At 36.0% G+C, this 27,127-nt stretch overlaps 1 protein-coding gene across 1 annotated transcript; it reads left to right on the top strand.

Annotated features, from left to right (window-relative positions):
• The first annotated feature begins 291 nt into the window (after positions 1 to 291).
• Positions 292 to 26,884, top strand: LOC150099465 (chymotrypsinogen A-like). Its single transcript, XM_090404235.1, has 9 exons — positions 292 to 350; positions 3,475 to 3,620; positions 10,717 to 10,945; positions 11,038 to 11,148; positions 11,255 to 11,462; positions 16,855 to 16,981; positions 21,463 to 21,625; positions 22,105 to 22,253; positions 26,658 to 26,884. The coding sequence occupies exons 1-9, from the start codon at positions 293 to 295 to the stop codon at positions 26,835 to 26,837; spliced, it is 1,371 nt and encodes a 456-aa protein (XP_090260361.1). The 5' UTR covers position 292; the 3' UTR covers positions 26,838 to 26,884.
• Positions 26,885 to 27,127: the final 243 nt, after the last annotated feature.

Genomic DNA, 27,127 nt, shown 5'->3' with positions numbered 1-27,127 from the left:
CAGTTTAATTAAACGATTAATTCTGTAATATTCAGCAAAAATTATGACGTTAATCAAGTGATTGTAGATAATAGAAACTTAAATGAGAATTAGGTTACAATTAAAATATGTTTATATCACTGCAGGTGGCACTTCAAACCACTCTACGAAGAATTTCCCTTGGGAAATTGCCATGTTTCGTTGTTCAGCAGATAAGATGAGACTTTAACAAATTATCTATCTACATTTCCAAAACTATATAGGTGCCCAGATAAAACATCACAATATCATATTTGGCCGAAATATATGAAGGATGAAGACTGTGCAATGCATAGTGGCCATTGTTTTGACTTGGCTATCTCTCGTGTATGGTATGTTATATATTTTTAGGTTTGCATTTATTATTTCATTTCTTTATTTCGCTTCGTACACAGTAAAAAAACCAATGTAACGAATGCTATTGTTGCATTTTTTATATAAATATTCAATGTAATAAGATCTGTTTGCAGAATTACGTTTATATCTTCTACAATGATCAAGTACATCAGGGAATAACGCATCGCTCTGACGCTAAGTTATTTGTCTGATCAGATGGCAACATGAACTTTTAATTTTGAAATTCAAACTTTAAATTTAAAACTTCGTATCATTACTTAATAGTTATAAATTTTATTATTGCTTATTATTGGACAAGAATGCTAGCCCAGCTAACGAGGTTATTGGAGATATGGAGGAGGTTAATGAAAATGAATTAACCTTCAAAATAGCAAAATTAATGCAGATCATCGGAGAGACGACGCGAGAATTACAAAATTTCGAGAGGCATAAATGAACATAGAGAGGAAAAGAAAATTAAGAATATAAAGGAAGAAATTCAGAAACAGAAAAGAAAGGTAAACTAAATAGTAGATGTAGCAGGTAATACCAATTTAACTAGCAATAAGTTCAGTATGAGAGGACATAAAAGGGTTGTTGGAAGAGGTGAGAGTGAAGAGGTGAGAGAAAGTGAAAATCGTCAGTATTATACCTCGATATGATAAAAATGAATTAAGAAGAAGAGTTATGATGGCAAATGATTCGATTAGTCATCCATCAAATTAGTTTGATGGATGACTAAATTTGTATAAGAGGGACGATCATAACTGGTATGAGACCTAACATCGAGTCAGGGAAACTAAATTGTAAAGGGGGGAAATGGTGAAAATGTGAGTGTAAAAGCGACCATATTATATACTTGTGTTAATGAAGAGAAATGTTGATGAGGACAAAATGATTTAGACTTTGTGTTCGCCCGGTTTGGACCTATCAAACGAGTGCAAAGATGTCTACATGTAAATCGCACTAGACAACAATAGAGATATGCAAGATGTCCAACTGTGTCATGCAGACTACAGACAAGAGTATACAAAACAACATGCAGGTAGTTTATTATGTCTGTACACAAATTCTAGGAGTATCAGAAACAAACTGGTAGAGTTTGTTGCCTTGGTCAATATGTTTGGACCCGGGTTTGTAGGCATTAGTGAGACCTGACTATCAGAATCAGACCTATTAACTGGTATCGAGTTTCAAGAGTACAGTATTTTGAGGAAGGATAGAGAGGACCGGAGAGGAGGGGGCGTACTTCTAATTATATCAGACGACTTGAATCCAGTTAGAGGTTTCTCTCAGATATCTCAGATATATCATTTATCTCCTAAATTACATACATACATACAATAATATTATTTTTTTGCATTAAACGTACGATTACATATTGTGATTACATATTTAAATTACACGTGATACTTACATATGATACATACATTACGCACATTTCATTACATGTGATACTTACATTGTTTACATATTTTTTAAAGTCGATCATTTTTATTATTAAAATTATGATTATATATTGTAATTACATATTTACAACAGGTTTAGTTCTGTTTCTTTTTTTGTAACAAAAATTCATACAGATTTTTTTTTTGTGTGTGTGTGCATATATATATACTGTATATATATATATATATATATATATATGCACACACACACACACGCTGTGTATATATGTATATTTCTTTTCTTTTTTTTTGTTGAACTTGGTTGAGATGTAATTTCTCAGCTTTCACCCTCGAAGCTTAATTATTAAGCTTATCTGAGGATGATACCGGTTAGTTATTATTAGGTAGGCTGATGTTTGATAGGTCTCATTTCCAGTACAACTGTAGGTTGAGAAATTCACACACACACACACACACACACACACACACACACACACACACACACACACACACACACACACACACACACACACACACACACACACACACACACACACACACACACACACACACACACACACACACACACACACACACACACACACACACACACACACACACACACACACACACACACACACACACACACACACACACACACACACACACACACACACACACACACACACACACACACACACACACACACACACACACGATAATTTGGATAAATAGTATACTACAAAACACTAATTTCGTAATGGAAAACACAATAAAATCATACAAAAATAGCCAATTTCACAGGAGCATCAAATTCGCCAACCAACCACAATGAACCTCGAACCAGTCCCCCGATAATAAAATATACTTTTATAATGATACCCGCAATCTGTGGTTATTTTCCGTAGTTGACAGAAAATTTCACTTTCAGCTCACAATGCTATCGTATAGGCACTTGTACGCGCACAGCTCTAATGATATCTTGGAGAGAGTACAAAAGAGAGCGTTAAAATTATATCAGGATCGTGGAATACTGATTAATTACGAAGATAGATTGAGAATTTGTAGACTGCAGACACTAGCAAACAGGAGAAAGAGGGATGATATGATTAGGACTTACAAACTTCTGAAAGATCATACAGGATTTGATTTGATGAAATTTTTCAATTTATGGAGGGTGAGGAAAGGACAAGAGGGCGTCCTTGGAAGCTGAGAATGAATACCGCTAAGAAGGGGGTGAGGACTTGATTTTATTCTCAGAGAGTGGTCCGTGATTGGAATGGATTGCCATTGGATGTTGTGAATGCAAGCAGTGTGAATGAATTCAATAATAAGTATGATAGCTGGTGCGTGTAGTATGTAGCCTCCCTCGACGAATCCCTTACTCCCCGGAGGTCTCTCTTAATAATAATAACGCATATTATCAATTATATAGAACCGAATATTATTTAACAAGTGTTATCCTCATAATAAAAGTTTATTATTAACGCTATTTAATCTCATTGGCAATCAGTTACATCTGCAAATTGCGATATGTTTGTTTATTATTATTATTAAGTTTTCTTATTTTTATTTATCCATCCTTCATTAGCTCTCTAAAATGAGATCATGGCATTTTCATTTATTTCACGAGTGACGAAATTTAAGATTATATTTCGTTATTTTTCACAATTTGTTGGATGATATTTCACATATATGAAGTGAATGAATATTTTCGCCCTCCATATTTTAGGAGACACAGATCCCTGCGAAGAACAGGAAGTCGTAAATTTATCAGATGAGATCCCTGCTAACCTCTTTAGTGTCGGCTACACTGAAAACAAGACTTATCCGGCTAATCTTATGTGTGGATTTGAATTGCACGCTCCGGTTGGCTACGTGAGTATTTGACTCCTGCGTGATTTCTATAATTGATCTTGCAGTATTTGTAAATTGCTGTTTTTCTAAAAATAGACCATGAAGTGCTCATATGTTCAAATAACATAGTGAATAATACAATATATTATATATTCAAATATAATATTTCCTACCCTTCCTTATCTTTTGCAGAAATGACATAAACCCACTATTCATACAAAAAAGAACATATCCCGCAATCTATGCAGGATATGTTTTTTTTGTATATTTATACATGAATATCCTGTTATCATGTATAAATAAATAAATAAATAAATATATTTAAGTGTCCTCGAGGTTAGCCGAGTGACTATGCGCTTCGCAACCATATGCCTGGGGAAGGAGTGTCCTAGGTTCGATTCTCGTCGTTGACGTGAGGAGCTTAAGGATCTTTCTCAGTCATATCTAAGTTAATCGGACTTGGGCGTGACAGTAGACTTTTTCCCCAGTTAATCCGGGGTTTTTCCTCCCTCAAAGCAGGCAAACCAGCCTTGAGAAATCAACATTACAGGACATAGGATACACCGAAGCATAGGGCTGACTACCTTATCTTGAGAACGGTCAAGGTCAGATGATCAATAAACCCTGGACACCGTCAGGTAAAAGAGGGAAAAAGGATGATGAGATATATTTAAGTTGTTGAGCTGGAGTAAATCGTATGATGACATTCAAATTTTATGCAGATTACTGATGCACCCATATTCATTTAGATTAGGAGAGTGTTTTGTACCCGTTTATCATTCAAACCTCTGACTTTTTTAATCGCACAGTAGTTCATAAATTATTGAAATTACGTCACTTATCGTTCAAAGAAATCATCAACAAATTAAAACCAGTTTATTTTAAACCATGCCGTATTTTTATTTATGAGATACTAAACCTTTACAAATGCAATACTTACGCCCCGTTGTTGATTACGTAAACCACTCCACTCAGAACGTAATCAAAGAGCGAAGTCAGGTGTTGTGTTTAACTTTAACTTTAACATTACTGACTCCAAGAGTGAAGCAAGATGCTTTTCATATTCCCCACTATCTGGAATGGAGACAGTGAAGGAAAACGTTTACAAGCAATATGCTCGCCCTGAGAGAACAAGGATTATAGATCATTTGTTGAAACTAGGATGGTTTTAGGTCTTATGTGTTTGTAGAGATCAGCCTCATCATAGTCAACAGCTTGTTGCACCAGTAGCTTGGGATGTGTAGAGATTTTTAAGACGTTTTTCCTTCAGTCTCTTGCAGCAAAGAGTAAATATAAGGGATATCGGTGTCCCGATGAAGTTGTTTTGAACTCGCTGCAATTTGAGAATATTAGTATCGGCGGTATGGCTCCATGCTGGGGAAGTACATTTGATTATAGGACGAATGATCAGTTTGTAGAGGAGAAGTTTGATTCTGGTGTATAATTTACTATTTCTGTTAATTAGAGGATAGAGTTGGGCGATGTGTTTGATGCCTTTGCACAAGAGGCCTTAATGTGATGGTCGAAGGTTAGTCTGTCTAGAAGTTCACCAAGGTACCTGACTTCTGTTTTCCAAGGAAGTTTGGTGTTAAATAGGAAGATGTCCCCTGTAGGAGATACCGCTCTTCTGGAGAAGATCGCGGCTATGCTCTTCAAGGGGTTTACTTGTAATCTTCAATTGGAGAACTATTTTCTAATAATTGAAGGTTTTCTTGAGGTTTTTGGTGACTAGGTGTGGACGAAGAGATCTGGTTAGTATCGCTGTGTCATCAGCGTAGAGGGCCAAGATAGATGACATTGGATTTTGCGAAATATCTGCTATAAATATCGATAACAGAGAGCCTGTAAGGGTCCTTGCGGAACTCTAGTCGGAATGCGGCGCTTGGTAGATATTGTTCTGTTTATCTTGTTGACCTGCATAAATCTGTTGCTGAGGTATGACTGGATCAACTGTATCATCTGTAGCGTGATGTGAAAGGCGATGAGCTCGTGGAGCAGAACCAAAATGCCACACCTTATCGAATGCCTTGATCATGTCCAGAAAGACAGCTCCGGTTAATTGATACCAGTTGTAGCCTATGGTAATATATTCAGTTAGTCCATGGATCTGTTGAGTGGTGCTGTGACGTTGACGGAATCCAAATTGTTCATTTGGAAGAATATCCAGCTTATTTACTATGGCTTGGCGACTGGTGAGGATGACCCTTTCTGCAAACTTTCCCAGGGTTGAAATCAGGCTAATGGGATGTTAATTTTGTGGTAGATGTGAGTCTTCACTTGGTTTATGAATGGGAGTTATATAAGCAGTTTCCATCGGAAAGAGAAATATCGGAATCTAATGATAGCATTGATTATGTTGGTAAGATGCACAATGAATCTGCGGGGGGTAGTAGTTTAATGATTTTATTGGAGTTGCCATCTGGACCAGGAGCTTTTTTTGTTGTTGATGTCCTTAATGATCTCGTAGATTTCTGCTGGTGAAGTAGGGACGATTTGATTAGTACAGGCATCAGGAAGTTTTAGTACATGTCTGACATGAGTCATGTCATGTACTAACTTTTGTACAAGTGGTTAAAGTTTAAGTTTTCTTAAGCAGGCCTGCACTGCTCTTCTAAATTTTTTGCAATGGTTTCTGCCTTCTCTGCATCCGTGTGCACAAGGCCCAGGTCCGATTGTAGAGGGGGAAGAGATTTGTTTTTGTTTCTGAGATTCCTCAAGAGTCCCCAAATAGAGTGATCCTCAGGTGAGAAGGAAGCCAATTTATCTTCCAACACCGATCCCTGCGGGCATAGAGGGCATCTCTCACAGCTTAATTTAATCTGCTAAGGATTGTTTTGTCTTGAGGAGCGCGAGTATTGTGAAATCTTTTTCTGTCTTTATGTTTTATCTCTGATCAGGTTCATAATATCCTCCGGTGACCGAGTGGGTGTGGAGCGAGTTGTAGAGGAGGTAACTGCCGTTATGGCTGCATTAATTTCCTGAGTAAAATTTTGGACTGGTGTTTCAATTTCTTGCTTTGACTTTATAGGAGGAACAGGGCCAATGAATTCTGGGAGTGTTTTGCTAATTTTTCCCAAAATATGAATGAGTGTGTGTGTGTGTGGGGAAAACAGGTTGTGATGCGTTCCCAGCTGTAATAGCACTTGATCATGGTGTGATGAAAGCTCATTTAATGGTGTTAAATTATATTGAAATTTAACATTTTGCATATATCTAAGCTCTCAACAGTGCCATTCGGGCTATGATGAGTCGGTTCAGTGGGGTATGCGATGATAGCGCAGTTGAGTCCTGTGTAGTTGGCGAGGATGCGTCCGTTGTTATTTATGGTTCTACAATTCCATACCGGGTGTTTGGAGTTTAAGTCCCCAGCAATAATGACGGGCTCGCCAACATCTAGGATAGCATCCAGATCCGTGTGCAGTAGTGTTTATTGCGGTGGGTTGTATGCAGCGTAAATTTTCAGTCTGCTAGCCGAGCTAGTAAGAACCTCCAGGTCAGTAACCTCGAGGTTAGTGGTTGGGGGTTGTTTACTGTATGGTGTTAGATATAATTATTAATGAAGATGGCCGTGCCACCACCTCTGTCAGTTCTGTAAAGGTGATATCTCCTAATTTTTGGGCTGTCCGATGGCCTCAGGGACGTTTCACTTATCAAAACAACGCATGGCTGAAGGCTCTGAGTGAACTCTTGGAGCTCCATAATCTTGTGTTTGAGGCCATTGGCATTCCACCCCACAGTCTGTAGGGAGTCAAGAGTTATTTTATTCCTGTTCATCAATAAGTGCTGAGAGGATTGATTATGTTTCATATAGGAATCTTCTTTTAGCAGGTGAAGGATTGGACAACCTGCTGAAATCCTGTAGCATATTTGCCAGGGAGGCAATAATGACAGTTGTCAGGTTTGACTACGCTTCTGATTGATTCTTATTCTCGTTCGTTCGTTGTCATTTTGGCACGGGACGCGCCCGCATAAGTCGTTGCCTGCCGTTGGTAGTTTGTTCTCTTAGAGGCCTGAAACTGCGCTGTGGTACTTTTGTCACATTTTGTTTATTTGCATTTATAATTTTCTGTCTGTGAAGCCAAAGGTGGAGGTGTTCGTGAGCTGATAGAGGCGGAGGATTGTTTGTTTGTTTCGGAAGTCTATTATTCGGGTGTTGAATACATACCTCCTCTATAGTTAGCTCGGTGAGGGACATCGGTTCTATGAAAATTCGCATTAAGACATTCTGAATTAATTTTTGTAAAATATAAATGGATGATAAAGGGTATTATAAAATCATTAAAAAAGAAAATTAAAAAGGCGAAGCATTAAGGTCAGTGATACATGCCATAATGTATCACTGATCTTAATGAAATCATTTAGAATTGTGCAAATTAAAAGAGATTAACTTTTTGCTGCGGTTCGTCAATTCAACAAATTCATCAATAACGTCGCTCATTGGAAGAAATGCTAATGCTGTGAAGCATTTAATTTTCATGTTGAATTCAGCATCTATTTGATAGCGTAACTTCAAACCAATAGCAACAATTTTGCGATAAAGATTTTGTACCATATGAAATGAACAGCCAGTTATAGTTGTTGATGTAAATATGTTATAAAAAACATTTATAATTGCTTTCTCAATGTTTCGAGAAAGCATTAATGTTTCGGAATCTAATGATGAACGTAAGCCCTTTATGGAACTGAATAATCTGTTGTATGTTAATTCTGATTTGCCAGGAAGCAAAGCAAATAGCTTCCATGGAATCTTTAGGGGGGGGGGTCTAAAGACAGTTCCAAGCCTGTATGAAGGAGGAGGGTCGGTCATACGAGTGTCGATACTCTGACTGTAAAGAAAAAAACACGATTGTTATCTAATGCCTATACGATCAACAGTTACATCGCCCGTCGCTAGTTCGGACATCTCCCGGACCAATAAGGTCCATATAAAATAGTCAGATCTTTGTAGATAAATCAATATCTTCTTCTGTGCAGTCAGATGTGGGTGCACATATGTGGACTATTGACACATTAAATGGTTTTGCTCGGAATCGTGCTGCAACGATTCGTACATTGACTGGTTTGTAACCTAACAGTGCCTTTGTAGATTTTTATTGTTAAGAAAGAAACTAATTCCTGCTTCATGCTTGGTGTCATGCCATGACCATATGACTTCGCATCTATTTATCTTTCCTGCTGATGTCCATCGCAACTCCTCCAGTCCTAGTATATCACACCGATATCACTTCATTTCCTCGGGAAGTAATTCTAGTTTTCCTGATATCCAAAATGTTCGTACATTCCATGTTCCTACTGATAATAGTACTATTAGTTTCAGTTTTTGTTTCGCTTCGATATGCCACTTTTCAATCCAACCCCGATCAATCGATTGGTATCGCAGACGTTGTTGATCCGTGAGACGTCCGAGCCGGTATGTTCCTTTATCCAGACTTGAGACTGGCATGAGCCCCCCATCCCTCCCTAAGGATTCTATCAGGGCTTTTTACTTTGTTTCCTAGCCAATCAGAATTAACTTACAACAGATTATCCAGTGCCTTAAAGGGCTTACGCTCATCATTAGATCCCGAAACATTAATGGAGAAAGCAATTATAAATGCTTTTTATAACATATTTACATCATCAACTATAACAGGTTGTTCATTTCATATGACACAAAATCTTTATTGCATAATTGTTGCCATTCGTTTGAAGTTATGCTATCAAACAGATGCTGAATTCAACACGAAAATTAAATGCTTCACAGCATTAGCATTTCTTCCAATGAGCGATGTTACTGATGGATTTCTTGAATCGACGATCCAACAAAAGTGAATTCTTTACGCTGTATCTCTTTTAATTTGCATAATTTGTAAATGATTTCATTATGGTATGTATCACTGACATTCATCTTAATAAAGAATTGCCTTTTTAATGATTTTATAATACCCTTTATCATCCATTGATAATTTACAAAAATTAATGCAAAATGTCTTACGGTGTAAAAGTTTATGGAGAAAATGTTTACGGCGAATTTTCCTACGGTCTAGATCTGCAGGATTTACGGCTGATAAAATCCTGCAGGTCTAGGGACCTGCCAGCAGAAAATCCTATAGACTAAGGTGGTCTACTAGCAGTGATTGAGAGAGAAAGCAATAAATGTTGTAGTGTTGTGTGGAAGAAACAGTGAAACTAACTTAGTTCGGCTCGAAATTACCTACCTTCCTAAAAACCATACATCTACCACTGGTATTCGTGTCGGGTGGGGCCTACGTGGCCATCGTACACATTTCGTGTAGAGGAGGGGGGCAGTAGGAATTCAGGCAGGGTTAGAGCCAGTGCAATGCAAGATTCACGAATGCCTCGTAAGTTGTGCACTACAGCCTAAAAGCGCTGTTTTCTAGCACAGTAAATAAAACATGTCTGTCCACATCGAACTCACCATCTCTCACTTGTTGTGTTCAGTGGTAACTGCTCTACTTATATTAAAATTCTCTTTATTTGAAATCTTTAGTTTAAGTTTAATTTAGATATCACATGTGTATCCTGCAACTAGTGGAGGAACAGTGTACTAACAGTTTTCCTGTCACATGACAATCAGTCCTAAAGTTTGAAGGTTATCTTGTATTTAGCGATGAGTTATTTAATTCAATAGTTTGTAGCAAAAAACAGGTTTAAAATAAATATTTGCCACTTTTTAGTGCAAATTTTACAATTTTTTATGTACCGAATAGTGACTGCAGTAAATTTGTTTATGTTTCTTTGTATGAATTTCTTAAAAATCGCTTTAATTAACGTTTTATTTAAAGTTAATTTAAGATAAATTCATCCAGTGTCGTGATATCAAGAACAATGCCGGATAAATTTGATTTCATTTCGTGGTTATGCGGCTAGAAATGAAGTTGTCTAAGAAGACAAATTTCAATGTATAAGTAATGCAACAGAATTATAAAATGCCATCCGTAGTTGTTTTTATTATTTTTTTATGAATTGACTACGCCTTTTTTCACAAAATGAAATAAATATAGTAAGTTTTTTTTAATATTTTTAATAGCTTTATTTTGCTTTTTTTTAATTTAGATTAGCAGGTAAAAGAATAAACTGCAATCTTTCAAATATTAATGTTGCTTTTCCATACCAGGGAATTGAAATCGATTTTGTCGATTTTGAATTAGAAGAGAGTTCAAGCTGTGAGGCAGATGTCCTGATGATTGTTATCGAACCTTTTAACGTATTAAAGCGATTCTGCGGAAGAAACAAACCTCGGGATATAATATTTCCGTACAATGAGCTGGGGATTTTCTTCATAACGGATCTCATCGGCCATGAAAGAGGATTTCATATTCAGGTTAAAGCAACGACTAAGAAGAGTAAGTAGTACGTTGAGTCGGTTATCCAGTTTTGATGGAATGAAAATACTTCTGTAAAACAATTCATTTATTTTTAATTTTTATTCTTTCAGCTCTTTGTAACAGTGATGAATTAGAGTGTAAGAACCGGAAGTGCGTCAGTAATCAAGTGATATGCAACGGAATTGACGAGTGTGGCGATGGAACGGATGAAGAACACTGTAGTAAGTTCTTGAGTTCAGTAGGACGTATTGTGCAATTAAGAAAATAGCAAAATAACCACTTTTCTCTGTAGATCTCAAGGTTAAGGAAATGCATTTACTTATTTAGTGCCTTCCGATTTCCTGAGCTGTGGAATTCCTGATATACCGCCACTAATAGACGATCACGATCGTATAGTTGGGGGTGATGAAGCTGTTCCTGGTAGCTGGCCCTGGCAAGCTTCTTTACAAAGCACAATCACTGAGCCAGAAGGACATTTTTGTGGAGGAATCATTATTAATAGCAGATGGATCCTTACAGCCGCTCATTGTCTCGAGTAAGTTATATTAATATATTGTTTTCTATCGGAACTTGATAATCTTTTGAATATCATACACGAGTCCAGATGACTTCATTTTCTGTACTTTTTGGGTTATAAAAATATTATCGGATCCGATTCTGAACCAATTATTTTTAAAAGAAAATATGATGATCCCTGATCCCTTGAATAAAGAAAATAACAAACATAACTACATTAAAATGCAAAATGTGAGTTTTGTTCTTACAAATGCAAATGAAGTACAATAATTTCAAATTACGCTAATTATTGGCAAAAATCCAAAAAAAAAAAAAAATAGAAATGAATGAAATGTGGCTTTAAAAAAAATGAATGAAATTCTAAACTCTAAAACATAACAAGGGACGGGGTTCCATTCTTATACATTAATCATATCTTAAATCTTACATATTGGTGATTTATTAAATCCTTAATATATCGAGGACTAATTAATCCACATACTTTCGTCACTGGATAAATTGTGTGTGTGCGTGCGTGCGTGCGTGCGCGCGTGTGTGTGTGTGTGTGTGTGTGTGTGTGTGTGTGTGTGTGTGTGTGTGTGTGTGTGTGTGCGCAATTAAAGGCATTATCCTTTTCTCCAAACCCCATGAGAAAGAATGATCTGTGTAGTTCCAATCTTTCTTTTGAGATAATATATCATACTAGTAAGAATTACTGCACTGTTCAATGACATTTTAGCAATGACCGGTGGTAGTAATATATGTTTTAAATATTCTCTCCATTAGCCACCAAAACATTTCGCATTTCTGTTACCGAATCGGCGAACATTGCAATGTCATCTGCAAATCTGATCGAAGTAAAGTACTGTGCGAGTGGTCTAAGAAGTTTTCGGCCTCGAGTAGAGATGGAACACTATCGGCAAGAAAGTTTTTTTTCAGCTGGTGCATCTGCTCTAAGCACCTGTGTGAAATTGGAAGGCATTCTATCAAGGAGTTTGTTTCATACAGCTGTCTGAAGCAAAAGTGTTGTCTGCATCCCTTGAAATGGATAAAATTGAGTATCGTGCAGTTATAAAACCCTTTGTAAAAGAAGGGTTAACGCCAAAAAAACAATTGATTCGAAGTTCATAAAAGTGTATGGGCACGCTTCTCTTTCGTTTTTGACAATTACGAAATGGGCAGCCGTGTTTCAAAGCGACTGTAGCAGCCTTGAAGATGATCAAAGTGAAGAAAGTCCAAAAAGTCTAACAACACCAGAAACACATAGATAAAGTGCATGATATGGTATTAGATGATTGGCGAGTCAAAGTGCGTGAAATTGCTGAGACGATAGGCATTTCAAAAGAACGTGTAGGATGTATTTTGCATGAAGAATTGCAAATGAAAAACTTTGCGCTTCCTCACAGTTGATCAAAAACGCACTCGCATGAAAATCTGTGAACAGTGCTTGGAGCGTTTTAACAAGAATAAAACCGATTTTGTGCTTCGATTTATTACCATGGATGAGAATTAGATTCAACATTACACACCAGAATCCAAACAGCAGTCAAAACAGTGGACAGAATCCGGTTGTTTTATTCAGCGCCAAAAAAGACAAAGTCGGTTCCATCATTAGGAAATGTCATGGCATCGGTGTTTTGGATGGAAAAGACATTTTGTTTATTAATTATCTTGAAAAGGGTAAAACAAAAACCGAGGAATATTATTCCGATCTTTTAACTAGACTAGACGAAAAAATTCATGAGAAAAGACCCTATTTGCATAAGGGAAAAATTCATCTTTCATCAGGACAATGCACCTACCCACAAAATAGTTGGCAATGGCAATATTAACTGATCTGCACTATAAATTGTTGGAACATCCACCATATTCCCCAGATTTGGCTTCCTCTGACTTCTGTCTCTTCCCGAAACTAAAACTCTTCCTCGCTAGTCAGCGTTTTCTTCCAATGAAGAGGTGATTACAGCTGTAGAGGAGTATTTTGCAGATCTTACTGAAAACCACTACAGGGACGGGATAATGGCGCTATAACATCTCCGGAATAAATGTATTAGTCTTAAGGGAGATTATGTTGAAAAATAAAAATACTTTTGAAATTATAAATTCGTTTTTTCATTGTTAGACCGAGAACTTCTCAAACCACTCTCATATAACCATTTATGAATATATATTAGATACCACTTTTTTTCATTTATAGCTTTCAGGGCGCATTTTTGCTTAGCTCCGCTCTTTTAATTTAGAAGTTCTAGAGTTTTCATCTCTTTCAAATCTAGCTGTTTGTTCTAATTTCAAAGTTATATCCACTCTTCATTTTCTCCTGTCCATGTTGGCTCTTTCCATAACTACAAACGCTTTTCTCAATCTACTCGTTCAGAGCCTTATTCAAAACTACAAAATGAATATATGCGTCTCTCTCTCTTAGACAAAATATTACTTCCCTTTTTCCAGATTTTGTTTCCCCTCAAAATAGCGTTCAATTAGATTAACCTTTATTTTATTCTTTATTCTGTTTTGTGCTATTTTAAGAAGAATTTTTGAAGCACGCGACAAGTGATTAAATGTGTAATACTGTTTACAATGTATATCATCAACTTCTTCGGTATGCGGTTTATTACGCTTTGGTTGAAGTTTCTTTTTCTAGTTTCCTCTAACCTTCTTAAATCAATTAAATGAACTTCGATTTAATCATATTGCATGCTTTTTTATCAGTTCTGTTTCTATACCATCTTTACCTGGTGCTTTTCCAATGTTTAGTTAGCAAAATGCATTTTCAAGTTCTTCTCTTAGATATCTAATCTTCTCTTGAATCATTTATTTTGGCTATTTCATTATGTAACACACGGCAGTTGCCTAGATTCTAGAAATACTGCCTCTATCTCTGTTTTATATCTTTCAAATTTGTAATGATCGTATCATTTTGGTCTGTAATCAAGTTACTTTTGCTTTTTCCACCAAAAACAGCATTTCCTTTACTAATCTCTTTGTAATGTCTGTTTTTTATTTCATAGTTTTCAATTATCAGCATCTTTCGTTAATTCAGTATTTCTTCAGTTTTCTGTACTGTGATGCAGTTCTGTCCCTTAATCTTATAAGTTTCTCTTTACGTTTATTATGGTGTCGGCTTTTCTTTCACTTTGTTCATCTCTCTCTTTCTCTCTCTCTCAAAGATATCATTTTATTATTCAACGTGTTCGAGGTTTTCTTCAAACGCTGTACACGCTTATCTCCACAGTTTGGGGGTTTGTTTTGTCATTCCCGACCGCACATTTCCATCAATTTTCTCTGTTTGTTTATTTTTTCTTTGTTTTCATATCCAAAAGTTTTATGTGACGTTTACATTCTCTGCACTAAGCCTCTTGAAGATGGACTTAATTTCAATTCTAGTCACCGATTGAAGGAATGTTTTCTAAATCTTTTTTCGACCTGTTCCCTATTTAGTCCATCAATGGCACAAGCTAACGGTTTTTTTCTTCCGGAAATGCCTGTTTTTTGTTCTGCAATCTCAAGAAAATCGACCATAGAACTCACACTATTTCAAAAAATAAGATATCCTATTAAGATTGGGTACCAAGAGATGGCAGCACTTATTTGCCAGTCTCTTCCTCGGTTGTCGCTCATAATTACTGATAGCCTTGGGCCAGCTATCTCTGGCTGTTGACAGAGATTGAACTGCCCACTCAGTCTCCAAAATATATCTGAAAATGTTGTTAATCATGATTAGTTCATTGTTTGCATACTCCGTGAATTTTCACATCTAATGTTTCTTGTGCTAGTCCAAACTCATTTCACATTTTGTTTTATTTTACTTCATTACTGCCTTAAAAAGGCACCTTCAAAGCGTCTGTTGTTTCCTGTACTCTACCTGATTCCTCATCTTTTGATTCACAGGTCGATATATAGATTACTGGCTCACACTAACGCTTTTAACCACTATTATTTTATTACAAACATGTAAAGAGTTGACTAATTGGTATTGCTCCATATCATACTAAAATTATAGTTGTTCCATTTCTTCTTTTTTCTTCTTCTTCTTCAGAATATAGAGGAGGTTATCAAAATAATGGAAACACCGATAAAAAAAAGGATATATGCATTGCGGCCTATGCAAATCACAGACAACATCATCCGCGATGTGAGGTATATAAGACGGTGGAGTATGATATTGGCTATTACATAGCAGTGTCATAGTCGATGTTGAATTAGCTGTTGTGTAGTTAGTGTGGAAAATGTCGGACCTTACTGATCTCTAAAAAAGATACTAGCATTCGTGTGTGGCTTGCAGAAGCTTCCGTATCCAAAACGGAAGAAATCATCGGTGTTTCACGAGCCACAGGATCGAAGATTATGAGAAGGTATAGAAACAGATAAAACGTTGTCCCAAATGGGTTCTCAAAAATTCGATCACATCACATTTTCTGCTGGCAACATCAGTTGGCACATATTTTGCAGGAAGAATGGTCCAGTTATCTTCTGTATCAATCTATTCCACGTCGAATTCATGGTATTCTCACAGCCCAAGGTGGGTTTATATCTTATTAATAAAGGATACTTCAAAATGTATACGTGTTTTCATTATTATTATTATTATTATTATTATTAGACACTTCCAGGGAGTCCAAAGACTCATCGAGGGAGGGCACCTACTCTACAACTCTCCGTCTCCACCAACCGCAACTACCTTCAACTACACCAACGCCATCTATCGCCGATCACCACCACTGTTTTCACAGACAATCACAAGCATCCATGCCCACGACGGGATTCGAACCGCAGCCTTTTGGCAGGAGAGCGCGTAACCACTCTGCCAACCAGGCCGGAATCGAAAAAAAAAATCTCAATTTCCTACCCATTTTAAATCTGTTTCTTTCCATGACAACCAATGTTGAGAAATACAACACTGTATTTTCTTCTTGCTTTCTGCATCACAGTAACTTGTTCGAGTGACCTTTATTGTCATATTGCTCAAGATAACTTTCTTTATAACTGTTCCACCTGAACTAGAGTTTAGCTTGTAATAAACACAGATAATCACTAATGCTTTTCATCAGGGATATTTATCGACTTTCCAGTCTAGCTCAGTCGTTCTTTGCAAGACATAGACTCTTCCGTGAGGATTCAGTGACTTGTAGAGGACCTGATATGGACGATTCTGGTAAGAGAGACAGTTTTAGCCAAACTTACGAGTCCTTACCCCGAGTTTGTGAGGAGTAGTCACATTAGAACCAAGAGGTCCAGAACTTCTTGCCCCCCTCCCATGCGAAGGTATTCAACAATTCAACATGTATTTCTCGAAAATTACAATTTTTTTTAAAAAACATTTCTTTACTTCATGTAATATCAAATCATATCTTATCAAGTATTACTAATGACTTGTCTTAGTTTGTGGAAAGATTGCTGAATAATGTTGAGATTTCTTTCGTTGTTTTATATAGAGGTGAACCAAACTTAGAAGATTTAAAGGTGATTTTAGGAAACCATGACAAATTTATCGATGAGGATTCGGAACAAGTTCGATATATGGAGTTTGTGCAAGTACATCAGGATTACCACATGCCAAAGGTAAAAGCGTTGTTCTTAAAACTATATAATTAACTGACTATACGTAATATGGAGAGTAATATAATCTGTTATTTATTACCATTGTTATTTTAATAATAATATATAACAATACGAAATAATGATCTGCTTGATGTACGGTTCTTCGAGGACCTACCAAGATTGTCTTTCGTAACCAATTTAGGGATATTATGTTAGTCACATGTCTACATGTACAATACTAAGTGTAAATTGCACATCCTACTAGCTGCTTTTCCTGGTTGTTGAAGAAAAAACTCCAGTTTCAGGGAGATAAAATTTCCCACCTCTATGTGAAGTAGGGACTCATGCTCGGTCATCTGAACAAAATACAGTAATGCTGTTAAAAATGAAATAAATCATTTCGCAGCGCTGTTAAAAAACGAGTGGACACTGCTCCTTCTACTGTTCTGTTAGAAAAAAAAGAGATTGATTCTGGTTACAATCCGAATAGTTTTTATACAGATTTTTCCAATTCAAGTTGCGTTATCTGATCTCATACGACATAAGCAAGGTCTCTCGGAAACTAGTTTTTTCCTTTTCTCATACATGGCAATCACTCAGTGAAGCTCTCAATTAATAGACAAATGTACTCTGAATGGGGCAGTAGATGGCGTTGCATGTAGAAATAAGCAGCGCAAACAGTGCGGGTTGTAATGTAGAGTGATCTTTCAATTTGTTCTTGGATTCCCTGGAATAAGAGACATAATAATACTAGTAGTGTTCTACAGCTAATTACTATTACCAATCAATATTGCTATCATCAGAATAGAATAGAGTAATGAAAATAATTCAAATCACTTCAAGCATTTTTATTCTCTGATGAGAGTAGAGGAAGCAATATTAATCCAAATGAGCTTTTAATATCAAGTTGGGAACCTGTACTTGCGACCAAGTATAAACGATAGATTAGCATATGGTTATACTGATTTCGAAGTGATTGGCGAAGAGAGAAAGAGCATGGTAGGCTTCTGGTGTCTGATGATAAATTCTAACACATGCAGCCGGCAACAGCATGAATTTTCTTCTATTTTTCTCAATATAAACCAGAAGTTTTTTTTACAAAAAACAAACACTCTACTTGAGTAGGAAAATGATCGTTTGCTCAAGAATTAACTGATGAAATGCCTGGGAAAAAACCTCTACTCTGAGACTGGAATGATACCTTCAACGGTCATTTTTAGTGATCTGTCTGTATAGTACAATAAACCTATCCACAGAGAATTATGAATCCAGTAATAATTTTAAAGCATTTTATTATAATTTGTAATTAGCGGTGCATTCTAATTATATAGAGTGATGATCATAAGAGGTCATCTATATAATCTATATGCATTCGCTGATAAAAATGCTTGTATTTTATAATTGTGTACTTCGACACTGTTCAAGGCAATCAATAAAATCTACTTGAAGGTGGAAGAGTGTTCTTATTAATGCCAGCACTCATTGATAAAACAACGTGGTAAACATGAATCATCCGGAATTTTTTATCTGATTACTAGAAAATAAATCTTGCAACAAACAGAAGACAAAGGGTTAGGATTTCTCTTCCTATGCTGTGAGTAATAGGTTTGTGGTATCCATCTAATTTTGATAGGTCTAAAACGGCCTGGATTGCTTACTTTGGGAAATAAAACTTTAGCCCATTTACGCATTAATCAGATTCTAACTGTTCTTGTGTTAACTCGCAATTTTTTTCTTACGGTTATAGAAATACAAGATGATAATTTTTCAGTAACCTTTCGATTTTCCTCAACGGTTTTTTTTATCATTCTTATTATAAAATTAAACAAACTAGTTTATCACTAATTATAAACGGCATTTGATGAAGAGAGACAAACAAATACCTCCATCTCAAGGTATCGCTAACCCTAACACATTATATTATTTATCTACAATAATGTGTGTTCTGTGATCGACTTTCCTGAGCTTACTAGAAATATCTTACTTTCTGGCAGAAAAAAATATCGGTGTGAAAGAGATATACTAATAGGAAACGCTCACAGAAAGAGTTAATGAAAGTTCCTCTAATCGGCGGGTGAATTAGAACTGATAATGGCTTTCTTCGGACGCCTAGGGATATGAATGCGAATCACTTTTCCACAGGGCCACACGAGAATTACTGTTTATTATTGTTATTATTATTACACTAACGCTTCTAATTTCCCAAATGGGGTAGGAGAGGCCATTTAGCTCTAATTTTGCAAATCTCCATCCTTATTCAATGATATATAACTGCCGTAATACTATAAATCATTTTAATTAACATCCGGGGAAAGCGGAATGGTGACATCTGTGGCCACTTGTTATTTACGTTAACAATATATTATTGTGTGAAACTGTGCGATTTCAGGGTGGATTTCTAAGTGGTTGTTATTGTTGTTTTTCATCCAGACATCCATAGAATTCGGGGATAAATGTGAGATGTCCTCACAGATATAATTTATATAGCATCCATTTGTTTACATTTCTTTCATAAAATAACAGAAATAACTTTGGGCAACGACCTACTTTATCATTCAGTTTTCATGATACATTTGTTTCCATAAACTTATTCACTCACGTTGCATTCACCTGTTTTATCTGACACCATATTGCTTCTCATTCGCCATGAGAAAAGAATCTGCTCTTTGCTCCATTATTGACCGAAATATTATATAGTTTCCATGAATAACCTACTGTTATTTCTCCTAAGTATTGAAAACTGATCCTTAATATATTCTTTTTCTATCCCCCACCACCAGTTTGTATTTCTTTAATGTCCTTCTGTTCTTTTTATCTTCCACTCATTTGAAACATTCTGCAACCTACGGTCCCTGTATTCTGTTCTTACAGTCAACGGTTACACAGTTCTGAAGTCATCTTAGTTATCTTTGAGCCCTTGCAATATTTATTCTTTCCTGAAACCGAGACGATCTAAAACTGCTGATACTGATCCAAATGCAGTCAAATAATCTTCTTATATGGTTAAAAACCTCTTTGTAACGAATATGCAATGCCCTCTTCATAATTTTAGCAACCCTCTATATCGTCTTCGGTAACTTTACAATGTATCCCTTCAATTTCAATCCCCTACCATAAACATAGTCCATTGAATTGAATATTCTCGCTCCAGTGCAACCCCTTCCACTGGACGACGTTGAGCAGAATTTTCAACGATCTATCCACATTGTTGTCATCTTCAAATCATCCTGAACAGACACTACCTCAAGGTTATTTTCCACAATTCTTCCAGCGTCTTCTCCATCTTCGATGAAATGAACGTGGCCTCCCTTATTAGATGCTCTCTTAACAATATGTATGATAAATAATTTTGGCCCCATTACAAAACACTGTGTCATCCCATAGTCACTCCTTTCATATGCGACGCAGTAACCTTCATTATTTAGTCAATTCCTATCCATTTAGATAATCTATTATCAATCCCAATATTCACCACATTTGAAATTTTGAGTTATCGTGCGAAATATTATCAAATATATCTGTAAAATGTTTGAAATATTACAGTTTAAACCTGTTTCGTCGGTTTATCACTGCCTGATTTTAAAAATAAATCCTTAGCCATATGAAATTTAAAGCATTCATTCCATTACAAATCCATGTTGTGCTTCTGAAAAAAGATTCATTTTCTTATTCTAACTCTAACTAACTTCCCTAAACGCCCACTAACATTTTTGAATCGTAGTATACTCAAAAATCGTTTACCTCTGGTGTTGAAACTGAGCAACTAAATGTTTCTACATATATTTATGTGTAGGCTGTACTTTGAAGAACCACGTCGTAGGTACAACTGCTCAGCAAACTGTTCAGACCTATTGCGTTATCGACATGAAGTTTGATGATTACATACTGTAAAACGAACACTTCACATATTAACATGTTTTCAGTAACACGAAATACATTTACAAAAATAATTATGAAATATTTTTTTTCTAAATGATTTTCATTATGCATCTTGTTAACCTACCAACTCTAATCATCCTTTCCGAGCAACCTTTTCTTCTGCAGGATACATAACTAAAAACTCATTAACTCTTTCAAAAATAAACAAAAAAGTGAATTGTCTACGTATAGTCAAAAATCCTACTAGTTTTCTATTGTGAATGCTAATTTGCGGTTAAAATGCAAGTTTTCTATTGGAAAATCCTATTTATGTACAGTATAGATCGAAATTCATCAACTAGCCCATAACAAAAAAGTTCGTTTAGTCCAAAGCTAGAGACCTGTCAGTGATTGGTTATTTTTTGCCGTCATACATCAATGATTACTATGACAACTACACAGGAGCACCTAGAACTCATTATTGTTGAATAATTAAATAAATTAAACACATAATTATTGAAAAATTCAATGGATTATATTAATAATTAAAAAGCAAGGTCGATTTTTTTTTCAAGTGTATATATATCATTTTTGTCAGTTCTGTGCGACTATTATGTTATGGATTAATTTTTCTTTAATTTCAGACTCCTGAGGACGATCCGAATAAAATTATCAATGATATTGCATTAATTAAGTTAAGTGCTCCGATAAAATTCAATTCGTACGTGAAGCCTGTTTGTCTTCCAACTTCCGATGGATTTCTACCTGGCACCAAATGCTATGCTACAGGATGGGGAGAAACTAGAGGTCGCTCGTTTAATTTGTCTTTTTTGAATATTATAAAAACTGTTGATTTTGCTGGAAATACTAAACTGAAATGCACCAAAGTAATTTCTGGTCAAACGATTGTGGTTTGCACTGGTTACGTGGTTTATTTTAGCATTTTAACCACCTCAGCAGCCATTATGGATCAAATACGGATATGCATACGCTTCGTATCCATCACATATTTCAATGTAATAACAATGGTATTAAAATTTTAATATGCACTTCGCATCCATGATAAACTTGACGTCTATAGACGTCTTGGCCGGTAGCGTGGTTAAACAAATTCATCAGGAATAATTTGTAAGATTTGTATTCTTGTAATTTTGTAGAACATTTTAAATGAAACAGATTTCATTAGAAATGAAACAGATTTCGCTGTACAACTTCGTTATTTATTTATTCATTCATTCATGACTATTCTCTTTCACAGAGATTAATCCCATAATTGCTTATTCCAGGCAGTGGCTCGGAGAATGCATTGAAACAAACGTCTATGACTATTCAGCCTTCTGCAACGTGCAGGGATGTTAGAAGTTTGTTTAATGTAAATTTTGAAGAAAGTCAGATGATCTGCGTTAAGAATGAGAATAAGTACGGACCGTGCCATGTAAGGAGATTTATTATTTTTATTATATATAAGAAATTTATGTAAGTATTTTATTTTTATTATTAATATTATTATCAACAGGCATAAATCATTTACAAGTACTCTTCAAATGAATCCTGAAAGATTAAGGCATAAACGAGTCACATTAAACAATGATCAATCTCACCTCATCCTCAGAAACTCTTCAGCAGCGTTTCAGAGAGGGTGTGTAGGTAGTACATCTCACCTGGGCAGATTAGTGATATGTATATTGTAAGTATTTGTTTGGGCTTAAATTAACATCTCGAGCGAACGAGAATGCCTAGCGTTTTGGATTCAGAGGCGGCAATAGTTTAATGTTTCAAATTCATGAAATTCAATAATGTTTCAAACATTAGAATTTAAGACAGAAATGATGAGAGTTTTGAGGTTTTTTTAATTTGTGCTTTGCAGATTTTGTTAATTGAAAAGGAGGAAAGCAATGGGTCGTCATCAGCGAAACTGTGTACCCGATCAGCAGTCAGCGAGTGTGGATCGTTTAATTTTGGAAGGAAAAGTTTAAGCGAAGTAACAGAGCCCTGTTATTACCCATCATTAGTTGAGTAGGCAGAAGATAAGGAGCCATCCACCATCATTCGAAGTGAGCATCCGGGCAGAAAGCTGGCAACCGAATTTCAGAAGTACACGGACAAATCGAATAATGGGGGATTTCTTAATACACCTTTGTGCCAAACTCAGTGAAAAGCTTCTTCGAGATACCAAGAGCAAACATCTGAGTTTCCCCAAGCCTTTACATGGCGTTTGTCCAGAGATGGGTTAGTAGATTAATAGATCCCTTTTGATGGACAGGAATTAATCCATACACTCGATGGTTTATTAGATGAAAGTCAAGTCTTCAAAGTGGAGTAGGAGTTAGCTGTTGGGGATTCTTTTCACAACTTTTGAGAGAATCGAGGTGAATGAAATTGGACGGTAATTTGAAGCTAAATATTTGTCAAACTTTACAGGAAAAGGTTCTATATGGGCTAGTTTCCAAACCATAGGAAAGATAGCGGTAAAATACGAAAGTAAACAGGCGGCATAAAGTGGAAGTGAACTCTGAGGCACATACCTTTGGATCAATTGTAAGGATGCCATCGGGGCATCCTTACAATTGATCTAAAGATATGTGCCTTTGTTTCAGAGTTTTTGGTATCCAGTTTGAGCAAACGTTTTCTGATTTCTTTCCAGTGAAAGGTCGAACGCGGCATTGAGTATAGAGTCTTAGGAATGCTTGTGAGAGATATACCATGATCAGCTATGCAAGAAGTGGAGGAGAAGTAGGAAGCCAGGCGATTGGCTTTTCTATGGGTGATGAAGCAATAGTCCCATCTGTGTGTAATATTGGTTGGAGTAGTGTTGCACATTAGTGACGACGGACAGCTTTGGATAGAGTCCAGAAGGCATGGATGCCATTTAGGCAGGAGGCAATAGGCACTCCTTAATATTTTCGCTCACTGTTGTGTTATTACTTCTCTCACTTAACTATATTTCAAAGTAATTACTCCACACATCCAGAATATCTTTGTTCCATGACGTATATCACATTTGTCATCTATGATTCCTTTTAATGTACTACATCTTCTATTTCTAAGCATTTTGAATAGTCAGAATCTTTTATGGGACATATACCAAGCGCTTGCTATGCATATCTTAGTTCGTTTGTATACATACTCCAGGTTCTTAGTTTTTTCCTTTTCACCTTATTGATTTTTTCCTTATTGACACCACATGTGGTGTCAGTCATATACATTGATTGACCCCACATGTCAATCAATGTATATGTTTTCCTTAGAATTTCCTTAGTCTCCAAGGTTTGGTGTGTTGTGTTTGTTTCCTAACTCTTTTATTTTGTTTCTCTAATAATATTTGCATAATTAATTCCAATCTACAAGCTGCTTGACTTTGATTCATTCTGTAGTTGGAATTATTGAAATTATTGTACATGGTGATTATTTTCTCATTAAAGGTTGTTATATTTTATGAAACGTGGTTAGATAATTTTAGATGGAATCAGCGAAAATGAGCCAAGTTAGAGATAATCTCTATTTCGTTTCGTGTGAGTTTCTAATTCAGTATGATAATAACATTTTGTGTTGCTCTGCAAATTATATATTTATCATAGGCAGTACGATAACCATGGCATTATTAATTTACATATTAGCGTTATGGAAATATATTACTATTCTAATTATCAGTGGCGTAGCGTGCGCACTTAGGTGGTGCTGTATGAAAAATTTAAGAGTGCATAGCTCATCAGCGCTCATCTTAATTAGCTCAATGCAATTAATTGTAGGATAACTTTGAATATTTCAATTTATTATTGGATATCATTTAAATATGGAAAGCATAAAAATCAAATGAACAATAGCTATGCTTCATGCGCGTCGTTTATGTGAGAAGCACAAAGGGTTTACGTTTCTTGGTGAGGTTAGATTATCATTGGCAAATACTAGAGTGAGACACGGAGAATTTTGATACGATTTTTATATACAGCCGTATAATATACAAAATCGAAAAAAGTAATCACTTGGGAAGATGAAGTATACACAAGTTCCAACCTCCTTCGACTATAATCACACAATCCGCGAAAGCTCTTACAGAAAACAAGACATTCATTAGCTCGTCAACAGTATTTCCATTGTAAGTATGGGCAAAAGTTATAAAGTATTTATGGAATGGAATGATTTCCTTTCATCCTTACTGATGGTAGGGGGCAGCTATACTACCATACTAAGGAAGTGACTTTGAGCAAGGTGGTTTCCCGTTGCCTTCCTTCCTGTGCTATGTCATATGGCTGTATCCTATGGGTTCGCGGGTCAGCTTTTCCTATTTGCGGGATGAAACATCCCAGAATAAACTGGGGAAAAACCCTGCTGTCCACGCCCAAGACCGAGATAACTTGGCTACGGCTGAGGAAGATCATTCAGCTTCTCACGTCTCCGACGGGAATCGAACCAAGGACACTGCTTATATATAAAATCTTGTCTATATCGATGTCCCAAACATTTCAGTTCACACTTCATGCACGTGAAACAAATCAAACTCAGAAAATAAAAACAGCAATTCATGAAAAATGACAACGTTCCGTTGGATTATTTGACACAATAACCAATCATATCTACTGATTTCTGAATTCTATTTTCCAAGCAAAAACCCCTGTCTCGTCTTCTGGTTGGTGCTAACCACTGAAACGCTAAGAATTTGACTCGCTGCGTCATCAGTATATCTGTTCAAAGGACTCAAAGGCGTTAATATTTGTGACCCGCACACCATGGGGTTTAAGGAAGTTGAAACAAGGAAGAAGTAGAAGATACTGATAAAAGCAAAGGAAATCAAAAAATATATTTTATAATTAACGTTTGTAGTTCACTTAAGGTGGAGTTATATCAATCCATTTAATTAAAATGTTATATAGTTTCTTTTACCAAAATTATTGGTCGAGAAAAACGTCATCTGTCAGTTTTATTAGTAGTCATGTCTGCTGTATTTTAAACAATCCCTCCTAAGTGGAATCTTCATTTGTAGACTGCTAATGCTGTTGATGTACTGTACCATATTGTGAACAGAGAAATGCCACAAGAACAGGCAGCCTTTAGGAGAGATAGAAGAACTAGAGACCAAATAGCAAACTTGAGATGGATTATGGAAAGAACAAGAGAATTTCAAAAGGAAGTATTCATCTGTTTTATTGATTAGAAGAAAGCGCTTGACTGCGTCGATCAGAAAAGTCTGTGGATTATGATGAGATTTTTAAAGCAATGCTAAACCTGACAAAAATCGTGAAAGATAGAGATGTGAGTAAGGCCACCAAAGTTAGAATTGTCAAAGCAATGGTATTTCCAGTAGTGATGCATGGATGTGAAAGCTAGATTATTGGAAAGAAAGACGGAAAGCGAATTGTTTAATTTAAATTATGGGTGTGGAGAAGACTATTAAGAAATCCCACACGGACAGGAAAAAGGACTAATAAGAAAGTTTTAGAGAGAATAAAGACAGAATCTGCTTGGAGGCGATGATCGCTAATCAGAAGTTGATGTACTTTTGGCATTTTATGCGAGCTGATGATTCTTTTGAAAATACAGTTATGTTGGGGAAGATTGAAGGAATGAGAAGAAGAAGCTCACAAAAGAGTTTGGATGGACAACATAAAAGACCAACTTAAACTTACAGTTGCTGAAAGAAAGGACAAGAGGTGAGTGACATGGAGAGCATTTGTTCACAAGATCACCAAGCGAAAACGATTAAAATTTTCTTGGTAAGTTTTATGAAGGATCAATTTTATAAAAATAGAGTAGTAATAAATTTAAGGTTCGTTATTTTAATAAATAAATGCCTGAATGTATTGGTGAAGACCAACTTCTAACTTTATACGTTTGATTTCAGGGCGACAGTGGAGGTCCTCTTGTATGTCTTAATGGTACTCAATGGGTCGCAGCCGGTGTAACCAGCTTTATAACTGACACTAATTTCTTGGGCGCCGTGTGTGGACAAGTACCCTCTGTATATACGAGGGTCCATTTCTTTTTCGACTGGATTCGTGATACAATCCATGATGCTGAATGAAATTAGAGAAAGAAAAGTAGACGAATAAATTTCTGTCCAGAATTAAATGCTTACGTGCTCTTGAATAATCCTTTTTATAAAGCTTCCACGAACATAAATTTTTATTTATATCATTCTTGATAACTGCAAAATGACAGCTCGTTCAAAACAAAATACTTAAAAATTCTAATGAACATATAAGATTTGTTCTTACTTTGGTTTAAAAGATTGTAAATAAAGCCCCACCCATGAAAACAGATATACGACCATCTGCTAGTGAGAAGAAAGAAAGAAAGATGCTTTTGATAGTG

This window comes from Typopeltis vanoorti, chromosome 14 (assembly GCF_054136105.1).
Source record: "Typopeltis vanoorti isolate ZY-2024b chromosome 14, IOZ_Tvanoo_1.0, whole genome shotgun sequence".
In the NCBI taxonomy this organism is placed as follows: domain Eukaryota; kingdom Metazoa; phylum Arthropoda; class Arachnida; order Uropygi; family Thelyphonidae; genus Typopeltis; species Typopeltis vanoorti.
The sequence above is the reverse complement of the archived record's forward strand: the minus strand, read 5'-3'. Positions and strand labels throughout refer to the sequence as shown.